This window comes from Lynx rufus, unplaced genomic scaffold (genome assembly GCF_022079265.1).
Source record: "Lynx rufus isolate CCGP_SWC_20201006 ecotype Redwood Valley unplaced genomic scaffold, mLynRuf1.p SCAF_8, whole genome shotgun sequence".
Lineage (NCBI taxonomy): Eukaryota > Metazoa > Chordata > Mammalia > Carnivora > Felidae > Lynx > Lynx rufus.
Window position 1 is genome coordinate 90,373,831 of NW_025814896.1, and position 18,149 is coordinate 90,391,979.

Sequence of the window (18,149 nt, forward strand, 5' to 3'; positions counted from 1 at the left end):
TTATGAAAAATCTTAATATTTCTGTCATTTTACAAAACATCTTTTGTTGACATTCTACAAATGATACCATCCAACAATGTTCCAATACTTTCTTCTTGTGAAGACAGTTTATATATCTGTGAAAATAAAAGATGAATTATGACATGCTAATATATTCATGCACTACTAGTTTCCATTATACAAACATATATAAGTGAAATTATTTATCATTCAACTACTGGGATAATGACATGAAATCACAAATCACAAATGTGATTAAAATATGTAAAGTAGATGGCAATTCATCATTTATGTCAAAAGTTCCCTTTAAATTAGTTATGGTAATAACCCTCTACACATAGAAACTGAATCTGTACCAATTTTTTTTTTGAATCTGTACCAATTTTTTTTTTTTTTTTTACATTTTTATTTATTTTTGGGACACAGAGAGACAAAGCATGAACGGGGGAGGGGCAGAGAGAGAGGGAGACACAGAATTGGAAACAGGCTCCAGGCTCCGAGCCATCAGCCCAGAGCCCGACGCGGGGCTCGAACTCACGGACCGCGAGATCGTGACCTGGCTGAAGTCGGACACCTAACCGACTGCGCCACCCAGGCGCCCCGAATCTGTACCAATTTTTAAAGCATACGTCAAGATATTAAAGATCAAGCTTACACAGTATATTTGAAATGTAAAATAAATATAAAATGTATTCTGCACTTTTTTTTTTTTCTTCACAGAGACAGCACGAGTGACAAGCAGGGGAGTAGGAGAGAGAATCCCAAGCAGGCTCCATGCCCAGCACAGAACCGAATGCAGGGCTTGATCCCATGACCCTGGGATCATAACCTGAGCTGAAATCAAAAGTAGGGCACTCAACCAACTGAGCCACTAACGTGCCTCTGAAGTTATTTATTCTTTTTTTTTTTTTTTTTTTAATGTTTGTTTATTTTTGAGAGAGACAGAGCAGAGTAGGGGCAGGGAGAGAGAGGGAGACACAGAATCCGAGGCAGGTTCCAGGCTCTGAACTGTCAGCACAGACCCTGACACAGGACTCAAACTTGGGAACCAGGAGAACATGACCTGAGCCGAAGTCAGAAGCTGAATTGACTGAGCCACCTAGGCATCCCTGACGTTATTTATTCTTAATTAAAGAATGCTTTTATCAACTAAATTTCTAACTAAATTTTACATAAACCAGCATCTTTTTTTTTTTAATTTATTTTTTAATGTTTATTTATTTTTGAGACAGAGAGAGACAGAGCATGAACGGGGGAGGGGCAGAGAGAGAGGGAGACACAGAATCCAAAGCAGGCTCCAGGCTCTGAGCTGTCAGCACAGAGCCTGATGCGGGGCTCGAACTCAACGAACTGCGAGATCATGACCTGAGCTGAAGTCAGATACTCAACCGACTGACTTCGGTCGCCACCCAGGCGCCCCTATAATCCAGCATCTTCTAATTCTTTGCATCTGTAACTATTTTTCAAGTAATTTTTAATTACATTAACCTTTCTTAAAGAAAAACAAAAACCAGAAGGATCAGTGATCAACAAGCAAACAACATCAGTATTATTCTTCATCTATCACACTTTGTAAAAATACAGATTTACAAACCTTTTTGACTTCTGTAATATTTGTTATGTCAGGTAGATTTTTCAGAGAAACTTGATGACCTTCTACCTGAGATATTAAGTCTTCTTGATTTATTTGTTTTTCTCCCTCTTCAATGTAAACAATTAGAATTGAAGTGTCATTTGCTGAGATACCAAATTTTTTCAGAGCTTCTGAAATCTAAGGAAAAGAACAACAACAAACAATAACCAGTAGCTTCTGTGTCTGAAACATCCCCCCATGGGCCTCCTTTTTCCTTGGTCAGGTTATTTTTCATATCCTAATGATTCTACCTACAGTGTTTCTCTTCAACAACCCTTCTTGACACCCACCACATCTGCCTCTAGAGTACTCTCTGCTCAAAACTGCACCTTATTCCTGCGCAATCAAGCTTACTTCTTGGCGTTTCTTAACATCAACACTCCCTCCCTCTGGCCCCAAGTGACCCTCTAGCCATGCACACCCACCTTCTACCCAGACTGGACCATATGGGTGTCCACCATTTCATACATTTTTTCCTATGCTCAAACTTTGTCCTCAGCCTGGAGTGTCCTCATCCCTCAAGGTCCAACACTAATGTCACTAATGTCATCCTTTCTCCTTGCAGGAGTTGCTTCTTTGCTGTTTCCATTGGTTTGAAGTATTATTCCCATTATGTCACTTATCTTAGTGCATTTGGATTTCTGTCTTGTTTACCTGCCTTCCTCAGGAACATGTTTCTCCTGCCCTAGAACTGTAACTGTAAGAGGGACAAGCCCAGCAGATGTTTACCGAAGTGAAGTTTCTCAGATTATTTCAAATGATGTCAAAGAAATTATAATTATCTGGTAATTTTTTCTCCAGGTACTGAGGAATTCTATTATCATGCATTCTATAAACTTTATAAAATTTCAAACATTATTTTAAACCATGCTACGGGTTTCCTAATTGTCCTTTGGATGATGTTAGTACCTGGTTGTGTTCTTAATAGTAGTAGTAATACTAAAACTTCATCAGCAAAATTTAAGTTATTTTTTTCATGTGCCAGAGGTAGAATATCTTTAGCTCAATAACTTTGATTACTACCAGTATTTCAAACCACAAACTCTTCCTGAGCCCTGGGTATATGAGTGAGCCTGTGTTAAAGGCTGTTCCAAGTACCAGGCAGGCTTCTGGTATATGGAAAAGACATGGATTCTATCCTTAAGGAATTATAGGGAGAGTAAAAGATGTGCATGGTAACACACAAATATCCATGCTTAATGTTTTGCCATTTAAATTTATATATCATTTAGAGGGATCTTCCTGACCCTATATGGTAAGAAGGACAGATAAAACTATCCTCATCTAATGTAGCTAAATATTTCTTTACTCCTATGTGAAGTGACTCCAAAGCTTATTTGTCTAGGAAGAGGCAGTGCTAAACTTCAATCTTTCCAGAACACTCTTCACTATTACAGCCCAACACTGGGGAACACACATTAGCACAACACAATCAACATAAATAAAGTAAAATCCATATTAATTACATTGTTATTTGGGGAAAGGTTGAAAATAATTTCAGTTGATAGAGTTTTTGTCTTCATTTTTCCCAGTCTGTAGAGATGAACTGCTTTGTTTGAGGCCACAAGTATCTGAAATGGATCAACAATCTACCAAAGAGAACATAAAGAATCACACACGGAGAATCTGGAGCACTTGGGAGACACATGCCTTCTCTCTTGGTAACTCCAATGTCAGGCTGTTTGACTTCATCACAGTTTCTATGGACTATATTTTCAAAATTGCTGGGTGTTCAGTAAATCATAGAATGTTAAAGCTGCAAGGAACTTAAATAGTAAAAATTTTAAAAAGAACATTGGGGGGCGCCTGGGTGGCTCAGTCAGTTATGTGTCTAACTTCAGCTCAGGTCATGATCTCGTGGTTTGTGAGGTCAAGCCCCGCGTTGGGCTCTGTGCTGACAGTTCAGAGCCTGGAGCCTGCTTCAGATTCTGTGTCTCCCCCTCTCTCTACCCCTCCCATACTCATGCTCTGTCTCTCTCAATAATAAATAAATAAATAAATAAATATTTAAAAAAATGTTTTTAAAGAACATTGAGCACTAATATGGGGAAAGGCCATAGTCTAAACATTTTACCTGTATTATTTTAATTCTTTTTTTTTTTTTTTAACGTTTATTCATTTTTTGAGACAGAGAGAGAGACAGCATGAATGGGGGAAGGTCAGAGAGACAGGGAGACACAGAATCTGAAACAGGCTCCAGGCTCTGAGCTGTCAGCACAGAGCCCGACGCGGGGCTTGAACTCATGGACCGCGAGATCATGACCTGAGCCAAAGACGGCGCCCAACCGACTGAGCCACCCAGGCGCCCCTGTATTATTTTAATTCTTAAAACTACCCTATGAAATCAGTATTATTATTCACACACAGTAGATGAGGTAGCCAAAGCAAAGAATGTCTGGGTTTGAATCCCAGCTGTCACTTCCTACTGAGGGACCTTGGGCAGATCCCTTAGTTTTATCTGTTGGATGCAGATAATCATAGTAGTTACTTCATAGGGTTGTTGTGAAGATTAAGTGAGTTAGTATACGGAAAGCACTTAGAACAATGGCAGGAACAGAGCAAGCATGGTACAAAGGTTGCCTACCACTTGCTCAAAGTCATAATAAGTGGCAGAGCTGAGATTAAGTCCTAGTAACATGGTTCCACAGTGTGTGCTCTTAACCACTACGGATGCCTCCTGTGCAGAGATTTTTCTAGTTCAAATGAGTAAATGAAGCTCCAGGCATTTGCCATTACATCAGAGTCAGAATACAACCTTTCATATCTCCTGGGAAAGGCCTAGCACTTTGGCTTCTATTCACTATTAAATTCAAAGTTGGCTCAATCTGACTCCACAGTTTAGACAAGAACTATTTATCCAAAGATGACAATTTTAGGCTAACCTGTAACATCATGAAAAATTAACATATTATTGGAGTGCCTGGGTGGTTCAGTTGGTTTGGCATCCGACTTTGGCTCAGGTCATGATCTCTTGGTTTGTGGGTTCGAGCCCCACAGTAGGCTCTGTGCTGACAGCTCGTAGCCTGGAACCTGCTTCAGATTCTGTGTCTCCCTCTTTCTCTGCCCCTCCCCCACTCATGCTCTGTCTCTTGGTCTCTCAAAAATAAGCATAAAAAAATTTTTTTTAATTAATGTATTCTTAAATGCCCCTTTATAGCTCATTTGTTCTTACTTGTACTTACCACCTTAGGGTTTATTAATGCACCATCAATAGCACCTTCCATGGCCTTTTTTCTCAAGTCTCCAGCATTTTTTACATCTTTAAACAACAGAAGGGTCACCCTGCATTCGGGAAATAGGTCCAGCTGATGCGTTAACTGCATTTCACAGACAAGCACGATTCTAAAAGACCAAAAGACTTCATCTGTTTAAAAGCTAATGCTATAATTCAACTAATAAACATCCTCAGTAACAAATATAACAAGATGACAGAACTGTTACACTAGAAGAATCCATCCCAAAAGCACATTTGGCATCCCCATGAGATGTCTACCAACCCTGCTGAGTTGTCCCTAGCTTCCTTTACTGAAAGACCAAGGTTGCTGCCTGCTTCTCTGGTTGTGCAGGCAGGCAGGCTTTGATGCATGGCTGAGGGGCAGCTTCTCTAACAGACAAGTAGGAGCAGAATGTCAGGAATTCTTTAGGCCACGGATTACTTATGGTGTTAACGAAACCTCACTCCAACTTATTAGCCTTTTTAGCTTTCTGATCTTCCCATTTTATGTATATTTTAGCAGAACCTAGACACAAATATTAAGAAAATTTTATTGAAGTACAACACTTGACTCAAAGATACTCATTTCACACATGACATTTAAGTAGAGAGGGGGTACAATTATTTTTAATGTTTTATTTATTTTTGAGAGAGAGCATGAGCATGAGTGGGGGAGGGGCAGAGAGAGAGGGAGTCACAATCTGAAGCGGGCTCCAGGCTCAGAGCGGTCAGCTTACAGTCTGATGTGGGGCTCAAACCCTCAAACCATGAGATCATGACCTGAGGCAAAGTTGGATGCTTAACCAACTGAGCCACCCAGGTGCCCCAGGAGGGGGTACAATTATTAAAAAATCAATACAGGCCTTTTCTTAGACATAAGTTAATAAGGAAAGGACAAAGACATAAAAGAAACATAAAGGACAACTTGACTAACTAGAAAGACAACCATATCCTTGAACTGAAAATCTAAGTATTGCAAAAATTTGATCTTTAAAACAATTTCAAAGTGTTAGTAAGTTATTTGGGGGTGGCAATTTGGTAAGTTCAGGTTATCCTTTTACTTGGTAGTTTCCATTTCTAGGACTCTTTTCAAGGAATAATTAAAAACCTGAAAATTTACGTAATAAGATGCTCCTCTCATCATCCTAATAGCAAAAAGTTGAAAACAAACTAGCAAATAACAGATTTGTTGCAACTAAACAAGCATTAAAAACTGTCATCTTGGAGACCAGTTAATTTGTGTGAAATAGCAATAAATAACATTAAGTAAAAACATCTGATTGAAAAACAAAACACAGGAGCACCTGAGTGGCTCAGTCAGTTAAACATCTGACTTCAGTTCAGGTCATGATCTTAGTTGAAGCCCCACATCAGGCTCCTCCCTGGCAGTATGGAGCCTGCTTGGGATTCTCTCTCTCCCTCTCTCTCTGCCTCTCCCCCACTGGCATGCATACTCTATCTCAAAATAAATTGTAAAAAATACATAAAAAAAAGAAAGACAAAACGTAAAATGTGGCATAAACTGTGGGCTTTTCAAAAAGGAGCATAAAAAATATTGAAAGGAAGATACACCAAAAAGTTATCTCAGACTTGGTGGAATTACATCTGACTTTTTGTTAGGATAAAAAATATATGTGTGAATAATATCCTGGCACACAGCAGTTCAATCTTTATTGTCATAGTAACATCCAATGGGGAAAAAAATGATACAGAAAAATATAATGAATACATTCGCAATTACACAAAAAGATGCACACAGAAAACAAAAACATGAAACACACCAAAATATGGCCATCTTGGGTGGCAGGATTATTGGTAACGTTTATCATCTTCTATAAAAAAAAAAATTGCACTGAATTTTCTACAGTAAGCACACAAAATAAGAGTACAGATAATCAGCAAGGAAAAAAACTTTTCATTATGTTTTTATACTAGGGAAAAAAGGTCCCCTTGATGAGGTTTTGGGGTGATAGTGGGGTTCACAGCTGATGGTCAATAAAGAATTCATGAAGATGTCGTTGGTACAAAAGTGATTTTATTAAAGCATGGGAACAGGAATCCAGGGCAGAAACAGCTGCACAGGGGTTGTGAAGAGTGGCTTGTTACATACTATGAGTTTAGGGGAGGTAAAGTCAGAAGGGAAGTTTCCAGAGACTTTCTTATGCTAAAGACTCACAGATTACGGGAGGCCTAGCTATTGTCAAACTAAGTTGTTTTTTTTCCCCTCTAGCAAATCATTAACATTAAGACAGCAGGGAGTTCCGGGACTTTAGGCTATTGATGGGATTACGTTTCTTTTGTAAACTGGTAGAGACTCATCAATTTAACCATTTGTTTTCTGTCCTTTCCTTTGTTCTTGGGTAGACAGGGGTGTCCATAGAATGTCACACAGATCCCACGGGGTGGGGGTGTGCCAGCTTATATTTTGCCCTCATCCCGCCTTACGGTCTCTCATCAGCCTAGCAAAAGTCAAAACATAATTCCCTCACTTGGGCCAGAAACTTAGAATCATCGTTGCTCTCAATCACAGCAAATCCAGTCATACTCCTAGCTCCCATAGTTACTCTCTAGTCTTGACGACTTTACCTCTTAAGTACCATTTTGACCCGTCCACTTCTCCCCAAAACCCACTGCCCCCAGCCCAGGCCGCATGTCTCAACTACAGCTGTGGCCTCCTAGGGGTGGTGGCCTCGCAGTTCCAGCCCTCCTTCCATCCAACTTCCACCTGGCAGTAAGAGCGATCCTTTCAAAACGTAAACCATATCTCGTCCTAACGCCGCTCTTGTGATAAAGCTCCCACTTAATGGCAGGGCGTTTCAAACCCTCCAGTCGCAGCCCTCTCGCCTGGTGCTGCTGCCAGCGCACCTGTCTCCGGACCGCGGTCTTTCCGCTACAGCCCAGTGGCCTCCCCAGTTTCAAATGCCCAGGCTCGCTCCCCAACTCTGCCCCTCCGACAGGTACAGCCCCTGACTTCTTCCTCCCTCCCTTCAACTCCGTTTAAAAAGTCAATTTACCAGGGTCCCAGGCCCTCTTACACGTGCTCCTCAGCCCTTTTCATCGGTTTGATGAATCCTCATTCAGCTGGGTAGCACTCAGCAAGAGCTTGTCACTGCTGTACTGAGCCCCCGGGGCTGGCCCTCCGCCCGCCCTGCCAGAGAGGACTCACCTGCGCACTCTCGGTCCTCCCGGAAGGCCTTCCCCTCGGAAACAAACCCCTCACTTTCCGGAAGCTGGGCCGCAACCGCGCAAGTCCCTCCCCAGAAGCTCCTTCCCCAGCTTGAGAGACGCCGGCGGACGCAAATGGGAGCCAGGGCCCCATCTGTCACTTCCGGCTATGGGGACGGTAAGGATCCGGGGACCGGACGCTGAGGTTTCAGGGCGCAACTCAGCCTTTCTCCAACGCGTTTTGGGCGTTGGAGGAGACATCGGTTTCTTCTTGTGCAAAGAACAGTGTTGGCCAGGATGAACTCCACGTTCATCTCAGCCACAGTTCTTTTCGGGGACGTACGGAACTTGTTTCCTTCTTGCAGTGGTGCGGTCATTTAGGAAAGCTCTGGAGTGGACCGCGATTTGCTTCGGGTACTTAAGAGGTGACAGTACGTTGATGAAATCAACCTCTTCCTGCTTCTAGCAGGCTCAGAAATTTGTCATCTCTAAGTGTATCAGCCTCCAAGAAAGGAGGTAATCCCCTAAACAGGCTGCAGATAATTATTTTCCATGTATTTTGTGGTTCCGGTTCATCTTGGTCCATACTTTTCTTTACACAGGAAAACAGGTAAATTTACACAAGTAAATAACAAATATAGGTCGGGTGGATATGTGCTATGGAGAAAAAATAAAGGAAAGGGAGGAATGCCTGGCCGAGGGTATTGCTATTTCAAATAGGATGGTTAAGAGCTCACCAGAAAGGGCCCTTTGAACAGTAACTGGAGGAGGTCTGTGTAACTGGAAGAACAGCATTCTAGGCAATAAAGAGAGTTCAAAGGCTCTGAGACACATATGGCCTTCCCCCGTTTAAGGGATAGTAAAGGAGAAGCATGAGCTTGAACACAATGGGAATATATAGGTGTAAAAGATATTAAAAAAAATTTTTTTAATGTTTATTTTTGAGAGAGAGCATGAGGTGGGGGGTGGCGTGGGGCAGAGAGAGAGGGAGACACAATCCAAAGCAGGCTCCAGGCTTTGAGGTAGAGAGGCTCCAGGCAGAGAGCTCGTGGTGGAGCTCAAACCAACCCTGAGATCATGACCTGAGCTGAAGTTAGACTTAACCAACTAAGCCACCCAACTGCCCTCTAAAAGATATTCTGACAAAAGACCGGTATCCAGAGTACATAAAGAAAGCCTACAACTCAGTAAGAGAAAACAATCTAATTAAGAATGGGTGACAAATTTGAACACTTTATAAAGGATCTGTGATTCAGGCCAATAAACACATGAAAAGATGCTCAACATCATTAGTCATCAGAGTAATGCAAATTTAAAACATAATGAGCTACTACTACACACCCACACAACTAAAATTTAGAAGACTGATAGTGTAAGTATTGTCAAACATAATTGGTATCCTCATATATTGCTGATCTGAATTTTATAAAATAGTATAACCACTTTAGAAAAGAGTGTGGTAGTTTCTTAAAAAATTAAATGTATATTTATTTTGCATTTCATTCCTTTGCATTTTCCAGGAGAAAGGAAAACACGTACCTAACAAAGTTTAATACGTGAATGTTCATAGCAACTTTACTCTTTTTTTTTTTATGTTTGTTTTTAAGAGAGAAAGAGTGCAAGCGGGGGAGGGGCAAAGAGAGGGAGACACAGAATCTGAAGTAGGCTCCAGGCTCTGTGCTGACAGTACAGAGCCAGATGTGGGACTCAAACCCACAAACCATGAGATCATGATCTGAGCTGAAGTTGGATGCTTAACAGACTGTGCCACCCAGGTGATCTGCAACTTTACTCTTAATAGCAAAAAACTGGAAACAGCCCAATGCCCAAGAACAGATCAGTGGACAAACTGGTAAATTCATACAATGAAATAGTAACAAAAAGGAATAAATTACTGATACTTGCAACAATATTTGCAAAATGGATGAATCTAAAAACCTCTGAAAAAAAAAGCAAGAAACTAGAATATATTACTGAATGATCCCTTTTCTACAAAACTGTAGGAATTGCAAACTTATTCTAGACTGACTGGAAAGCAAAATAGTGGTTGTTGGGAATGGAGGAGTGGGAGACCTGGATGGACTGGAAAGGACGCCAAGGGAATCTTTGCTGTGAAGCCTGTCGATGTTCTGTTTCTTCAAGTAGTGGTAGTTATAAAGGGAGTATGACTTTGTCAAAATTCATCAAACTATGCACTTAAAAAATACATTTTATGGACAATAAATTATGCATTATGCCTCAATAAAGTTGATTAAAAATAGACATTTAAAGAAAAGTCGCTCCGTTTATAGCAGCTTATTTATAACCACCTAAAGCTGGAAACAACTCAAATATTCATCAAGTGAATGGATAAACAAATCATATATCCGTATAATGGATTACAACTTGGCAATAAAAGGGAACCAACTATTGTGCCATAACAACATGGATGGATCTCAAAATAATCATGCTGAATAAAAAAAGTCAGACATAAAAATAGTACATACTGTATGATTCCATTTACATAAAACTACAATGATAGAAAGCAGATCAGTGGTTGCTGGGATAGGGGGCCTTTCCATCAAAGGAAAAAGGAAATTACAAAGCAGCACAAGGAAACTTTGGGGTAATAGATATGTTCTATATTAATTGTGGAAAGGGTTTCATGATTATATACATATCAAAAGTATCAAATTGTACACTTTAAATACTAAGTGCTCGTAGGGATGTGAGCAACTGGAATTCCTATACCCTGCTGATGGGGATGTAAAATAGTACAGCCATTTTGAAAAAATTTGGCAGTTTCTTCTATTAAACACACGCTGACCTCATAGCAGCAGTCTCCCTCCAAGGGAAATAAATGCAGATGTTCACACAAAAACCTCTATACAAATGTTTATAGCAACTTTGTTCAAAAGTCAAAAACTGGAAGTCTATCAACTGGTAGATGGATAAACAAACTGTGGTATATCCATACAATAAAAAACTAACTCAGCAACAAAAAGGGAATCAGCTATCGATCTCCCTCAATGACATGGACGGATCTCAAAGGCGTCATGCAATTTGAAAGAAATCACATCCAAAAGGCTACATGCTGTTTGATTTCACTTACATGACGTTCTAAAAAGCAAAAAATACAGAGACAAAACAAATCAGCAGTTGTCAGGGCCTGGGGTTGGTGGGAGAAGTTAATTACAAAATGATATGAGGGAAGTTTTGGGCGTGATGGCAAGGTTCTCAACTGTGGTAGTAGTTATAAAACAGTGTATTTGTAGAAACTCATAGAACTGTACATGAAAAAAGGATGAATTTTACTGTTAAGTCATCTCAAAGATAAAGATGATCCCTTTACTACAGTTGCAGGGGAAGAGATCACTATGTATCATGAAATTAGTTTAAAAGATCTAATTTGGTGTTGGTTAATGAGAACTTTCACAAGATTATCAACCTTGTTCTCCTCTGCAGTATATAAATATGCATATCTGTATATCTTGTATAAATAGGTATATCTGTTTCCATCTGATAAAATGATTCTAATCTTGGAAGTGTTATGTGAATAAATGGGTTTTGAAGACACCAAGACTTCAAAAACTATTCGCAAGGCATGTGAAAATTACCTCCAAAATGAATGCCTACCTATAAGTCGGTAGACTATACTTGCTAAATTGTTAACTTGAATATAATTGACATTTCTATATTCCTAAAGATAGGATCTCAATGTCACATCAGTGGAAGAGCTCTGGTACTTCCCATTCTCATATGTATGGTTGAACAATGGTTAAAAACTGTGACCGCCAGGGAGTCTGGGTGGCTCAGTGGGTTAAGCATCCAACTTCGGCTCAGGTCATGACCTCACAGTTTGTGGGTTGGAGTCCTGCATCAGGCTCTGTGCTGACAGCTCAGAGCCTAGAGCTTCCTCCTCTGCTCCTCCCCCCCTTGCACGCTGTCTCTCTCTCAAAAATGAATAAATGTTAAAAAAAAATTAAAAACTACAGAAACTGTGACTGCCAAATTTATTAACAAATGCTTGCGTATCTTACCTAGGTCCTCTGGAAAGCAAAACCTGAGGCAAGGATTAAAGTGCTGATGTTTTATGTGGGATATGTGCGAACAGACTGTTAGGAAAAAAGGGAAGTGAAGCAAGGAAAGAGGCAAAGCAATGTGAGATAATGGACTGCCTTATAGGCAGGCTTCACGGTGAGCCAGGAAGACACACAGGTTGTTGGCATATGTGTTCACTCCGTGGGCTAGACTTCTCTGGAAGGCTTGAAAGGAAAACTTTTCCTGACGGTAGTCCACAGAGGAGAGAAAGGAGGGGGAAATTTGCTTGCCAGGCTCCCTCCTGCCCTCTATGTTCCATTAATTAAGGCTCCCCACAGTGGGAGCTGACTCCTCCACTCTTCTGATCATCCCTTCAGTGGCAGCTCAGAAAGCCAGATCTTGTGGCCTGCAGTATAGCATCTCCTGCAACTCTAAAGTGGATAAATGACATAAGAGAGAGGGCTGGTGTAGAGGCTGTAAGGGCCATGCAGGCCCAGTGTAACTTGGGCTCTTGTAGCTTAGGGAATGCAATAAGGTTTGCTGGCAAGGCAAAAAAGGAGAGTGTGGGCCAGGAGGGAGATGGTGCCTTCTTCTTTTTTTTTTTTTTAAGTTTATTTATTTATTTTGGGAGAGAGAAAGCATACAAGCAGGAGAGGGGCAGACAGAGGGAGAGGATCCCAATCAGTCTCTGCACCGACAGCACAGAGCTGACACAGAGCTTAAACTCATGAACCATGAGATCACGACCTCAGCTGAAATCAGGAGTCAGACACTTAACAACTGAGCCATGCAAGTGCCCCCAGATGGCACCTTCATGAAGGAAGAGGGGATTGAGGGAATCTGAGACTGCTTGGAACCTGTGTGTCATGTAACAAGAGATATAAATGAAATGAATGCTAAATAGTGATACAAGATACCTTGTAGGAAAAGGAATGATTCAATAGTGGGTAGAGTTGGGAGAGAAGACTTTACTGAGATGGGCTTCAAGAAAGGGAATGATTTGCTTATAGAGGCTGCAAAGCCATTACAGGCAAGGGAACAACCTGGAAGACAAAGACATGGTACCCATAAATGTTCAACAGAATGTACTCAGGAAATTGCCTGCACACTGAAGAATGGAGTAGAATATAGCAGAGTTGTGGTTTTTTTTTTTTAGTGTTTATTTTTGAGAGACAGAGAGACAAAGCACCAGTGGGGGAGGGGCAGAGAGAAAGGGAGACAGAATCTGAAGCAGGCTCCAGGCTCTGAGTGGTCAGCACAGAGCCCGATGCACGGCTCGAACTCACAAACTGTGAGATCGTGACCTGAGCCGAAGTCAGACGCTTAACCGATCGAGTCACCCAGGCGCCCCTAGCAGAGGTTTTAAAATCAGCTCGGAGTCAGATCACAGAAGGCCTTGACAGGGACTTGGATGTGGACTCCAAAGGCCACGACCATCCAAAATTTCCAAGAGGGGAATAACACAATGAGTTTGTTTTCAGGACATAATTCTGGGGGCAGTTGTTAGAACTACTTTAGAAAGGTGGTTCAGACAGGTTCCTAGATGGGGTCTCCCTCCACATCAAGAGTGTTTGTGGCTGACATTACAGGGCCAAATCATGACTTAGGATGCTCAATGGTCCATGCTCCTGGGACATAATGCATAAAAATCAAGCTTACCAGACAGGATTAACCCCAAACCCAGTTTTATTGGCAACAGAGGCTCATTATACTGGCTGGACTGAACTCCTATCTGTATCTATACTTCCTACCCAAAATGAAAGTAATTTTTACTGATTAAAAACTCACAAGAGAATGGGAGAGATACCAAATGGTAGATGAGAGAGAGAGAGAGCAATAAAATTACTGTCAAATGGAGAAAAATAAAATCTAAATGCGTGTGGCAAGGGGAAAGTAAACAAAAAGCAAATTGACATTATTACAACTCCACCATGAGACAATCAGAGCTGCCATCAGTTTTGAGGGCTTCAATCTTTTTTTTTTTTTAAGTAGGATGCATGTCCAGCACAGACCCCAACAGGGGTCCTGAACTCATGACCCTGAGATCAAGACCTGAGCTGAAATCAAGGGTCAGATGTTCAACCAACTGAGCCGCCCAGGGTTACATCTTAAGTACAAAAAGATGGGCAAAGGTCACCAAATATTTCAATAACACCTCTAATATGAGAGACAGGCATCAACAAACAGACAAACAAAAAGAAAACAGGTGATTCAGGAAACAGAAGGAACCTAAAAATAATTGATAACTTTGGAGAGAGAGAATACGTTCATTTAAAAAAAAAGTACTTGGAAAAAAAAGGCATTCAGAACATAATATATGGAAGGTAGAAAATAAAGCTGAAGAAATTCTCCTGATTAAAAAAAAATAGCCAAAAAGTTAAAAATGGAAAATAAGAGGAAAAGAATAATTAATTTGGAGGTACATTTTAAAAAAACATCCAATGTTCAACTAATAGAAGTTCCTGAAATAGAAAGGATAAAACTGAAAGAAAATTTCCCAGGACTGATACATACAACTTGCCAGGCTGAAAGGGCTCACTAAGTATATAGTGTTGCAAATTTTAAAATACCCACATTTTTAGACATATGAAATTTCAGGACATTTGAGGTAAAGATCCTAAAGCTTTCACAGAGAAAAATTACAAGTCACAAATGAAAGTTCAGGAATCAGAACACAGGGTTTCAAGAGCAACAACAAAATGTGGGAAACAATGAATAAATGCATTTAAAAGTGCCTACATACAAGTCTATAGCCTAGCAAATTATCAACGGGGTTGAAGAATAAAATAAAACCCATTTCAGACATGCAAAAGTCTTGAAAAATTTACATCCCATTAACTCTCTCTGGGAAGCTATAGAGGGATATATTCCCCCAAGCAGGGAAGTGCACCATGAAAGTCTCAGCTATGGGACCCAGGAAATAAAAGAGGGGTATAAGAAATGACCAGAGTGACAGTGAAAAGAAATCCCAGGACAACAGCTATGCTCCAGATATAGAGAACTATCAAGCTTCCCATCATGGGCTGAGTTGTGCCATCCCCCCATTCCCAACAAATTCAAATGTTGAAGTCACCCTAAACTTCAGGACCTCAGAATGTGATTTGGAGGGTCTTTATTATTATTTTTAATGTTTATTTATTCTGAGAGAGACAGAGTATAGCAGGGGAGGGGCAGAAAGAGAGGGAGAGAGAGAATCCCAAGCAGACTCCACACTGTTAGTGCAGAACCCAACACGGGGCTCGCACTCATGAACCAAGAAATCATGACCTGACTGAAATCAAGAGTCAGATGCTTAACTGACTGAGCCACCCAGGTGCCCCTGGAGATAGGGTCTTTAAAGAGGCAATACGTCAGGGCACCTAGGTGGCTCAGTTGGTTCAGTGTCTGACTTCAGCTCGGGTCACAATCTCACAGTTTGTAGGTTCGAGCCCCACATTGGGCTCGCTGCTGTCAGCCTGTCAGCACAGAACCCACTTATGATCCTCTGTCTCCCTCTCTCTGTTCCTCCCCTACTTGCGCTCTGCCCAAAATAAATAAATATTTAAAAATAAATAAAGAGGTAATACGTTTAAATGAGGTGGTAAGCATGGGCACTAATGCAATACCACTGGTGTACTTATAAGAAGAGGGAATCTGGACAGTCACAGATGGAGGACCATACCAGGACAAAGGGAGAAGACTGCTGTCTGTAAACACAGAAGAGACCAACCTTGCTGGCACCTTGAGCTCAGATGTCTGGCCCCTTGAGCCGTGAGAAAATAAATTCCTGTTGTTGAAGCTGCCCAGTCTGGTACTTTGTTAAGGCAGCCTGAGCACACGAATATAGCATCCAACCTGGAAAAGACCAAGAGGGCTCCAGGAAAGATTTCAGACAAAAAAGGATCTGCATCTATCATATCTGTATGAGAACGTTACAGTGGTGTTGGGATTTGGGGGATGAACCAGTAAGAGGTGCAGGGAAAAGAAGCAAACAAACAAGGCAAAATGAGGACAGAAGCTATAGAAGAGAGGAACAGAATCCCGGCATGCTGTGGCTCAGAGGTGAACAACAGCTGCCTAGTAAACATGAACCTGGAATACTGACTGAACCATAAATTGGGAAATATACTGAAGGGATGAGGGAATAGAAGTGTGCATGTGGGTAAGTGATGTGCACGAACTAAATCCTCATCTTCCACAGCGGGAGGGTAACAGGTAGCATCACAAATGGAAAAATCAACAAGTGGCTAAATAAGCATAGTATTTAAACATGGAGGCAAATACTAGAAGATAATGCAAAACTACTCAGTGTTTGGGGAGTGATAGCCGGGGGTAGGGCAGACAGGGAACTATCCTTTTCCATGGTAATCTCAGTAGAACTATTTGAATTTTTTTTTAATTTTTAAATTTATTTTGAGAGAGAGAGGGCACAAGAGGGGGAGGAACATAGAGGGAAGGAGAAAAAGAATCCCAAACAGGCCCTGTGCTGTCAGCGTAGAGCCTGATGTAGGGCTCAAACTCACGAACCATCTCCAACTCAAGAACCGCGAGATCATGACCTGAGCCAAAGTCGAGAGTTGGATGCTTAACTGACTGAGCCATCCAGGTACGCCAGAACTATTTGAATTTTAAACTACTCATACATTTTTTAAAAATAAAAATGAAAACTCTAAAAGCTTAAAAGGCCCCTGAAGACCTCTGAAAAAAAAGGGAGTCGCTGGTCCCTTTTGCCAGAGGTCTTAACGATGGTGTGGTGCGAGTGGAAGCCACAACTCTAGTGTGGTGCAGAATGAGACGTGAGATAGCAAACGGAGACTAATTTTTTTTTTTTTTAACAAACCATGTTGACAACTGAAAGGGAAGAGGACAGAGGGCATGATAGGGTCACATGTTTCGAAGGTAGCAGTACTTATAATGATGGCACTTGTGCTGGCAATGTCCTCCTTAGAAACTGCTTGCCAAGGAAAACTATCAGCGAAGCTGGATTCCCATACCTGCCCCTGCTTGTTCTTTCACGCCTCACCAGTTGTCTTGCTCCAATTTCAGTCCAAGTGAGCCTTCATGATGTATCCTGGGTAACAATTCTGCAAGAGCAACCTTTTAGCAAGAAGAAGTATGTGTCAGGCACAGGAACCTGTCATGAGCCATCACTTAGATGAAGGGTAGCAGCCTGACTAAGCTAATTAGACATGGACCAGGGCACTGGTTGAACTAGAAGAGCACTTCCTGAGAGTCAGGTTCCACATGTTGGTATGTAAAAGAGCATAAAGAAAATACCTATCACATGCAGCACGAGACATTCTAGGATACAAATCTTCAAAGTCAGAGGCTTTAAAAAAACGAAGCCAGGTCGCCCAGGTATTCACCAAGTGTCTACGGAGGCTTGGATGTCATGTTAGTGAGGCACCTTCTTGAGCAAACTAAGGTCTCTGGCTTCTTTGCAACTCAGAATATTTAACACCTCCCAAGTGATCCATCTGCATGTTCCAGAGGTATACCAGCGGAAAAGAACTTAGAAGTCAAGATCAAGGCACCACTCTGCTGTGAGGCAAGTGGAAAAAGATCCCAGTAGGTTTATGTTCAACAGAGAAACAATAATACAAGGAGCCATGCTTGTCGTCTACAAGTTTTCCTATATCTCAGGCTTTAAATGTTGTATCCTCTTCTGTTCATTAAAGAACTTTTATGGTCTATAAAAGTTTTCCAGTTTTCCAAATAGTTCTACTCAGTAAATAACAATTACCCTGTCAGGCAGATTCCCCAGCATTCTGGTTTCTCAATCAGTTTCTTGCCCAACTGATAGTCAATTCCTAAAAGTTTACCCATTCCTGTGTTAGATGGCATATCTGACAATTCAGTGAAAGAAGTTGGTCAAATCCTACAACAGGCTTCCAAAGAAAGAAATGTCTAATCACAAAAATACAATTACTAATTTCAAGTAGTGATTAGTTCTAAGGAGATGGTTGGACTCTTAGGTAGATTGTAACAGAAATCTTGAACAGTTAGGGGGAAAAAAAGATACCCTTAATGATTGGGTCATTAATAGAATATGAGAAGAACACTAAAAATTTCTGCACATACACTCCTATCACAAAATTGGTCAGAAGGAAATCATGGATAAAGAAGACAGAATTTTAA

At 41.0% G+C, this 18,149-nt stretch overlaps 1 protein-coding gene across 4 annotated transcripts; it reads right to left on the minus strand.

Moving 5' to 3' along the window:
• Window positions 1–8,069, minus strand: TPRKB (TP53RK binding protein). 4 transcript variants are annotated; one of them, XM_047069088.1, is made up of 5 exons: window positions 8,014–8,069; window positions 4,816–4,915; window positions 3,100–3,222; window positions 1,595–1,771; window positions 1–116 (listed from the first exon to the last, which is right to left on the minus strand). In XM_047069088.1, the coding sequence occupies exons 2-5, from the start codon at window positions 4,855–4,857 to the stop codon at window positions 30–32; spliced, it is 429 nt and encodes a 142-aa protein (XP_046925044.1). In that variant the 5' UTR covers window positions 4,858–4,915; window positions 8,014–8,069; the 3' UTR covers window positions 1–29. The 4 variants fall into 4 exon arrangements, with proteins under 4 accessions (XP_046925044.1, XP_046925042.1, XP_046925043.1 ...); XM_047069086.1 differs by having other exon boundaries at window positions 4,816–4,975; XM_047069087.1 differs by lacking the exon at window positions 8,014–8,069 and adding an exon at window positions 7,862–8,004.
• Window positions 8,070–18,149: the final 10,080 nt, after the last annotated feature.

Bases quoted from the DNA above. Each gene is read 5' to 3' on its own strand.
- TPRKB (XM_047069086.1), bottom strand. From the start codon at position 4,956: ATGCAGTTAACGCATCAGCTGGACCTATTTCCCGAATGCAGGGTGACC. The intron at 3,223-4,815 runs GTAAGTACAAGT...TCTCTTTGGTAG, and splicing joins CATTAATAAACCCTAAGGTG to ATTGTTGATCCATTTCAGAT. The intron at 117-1,594 runs GTTTGTAAATCT...TTATTTTCACAG, and splicing joins ATATTACAGAAGTCAAAAAG to ATATATAAACTGTCTTCACA.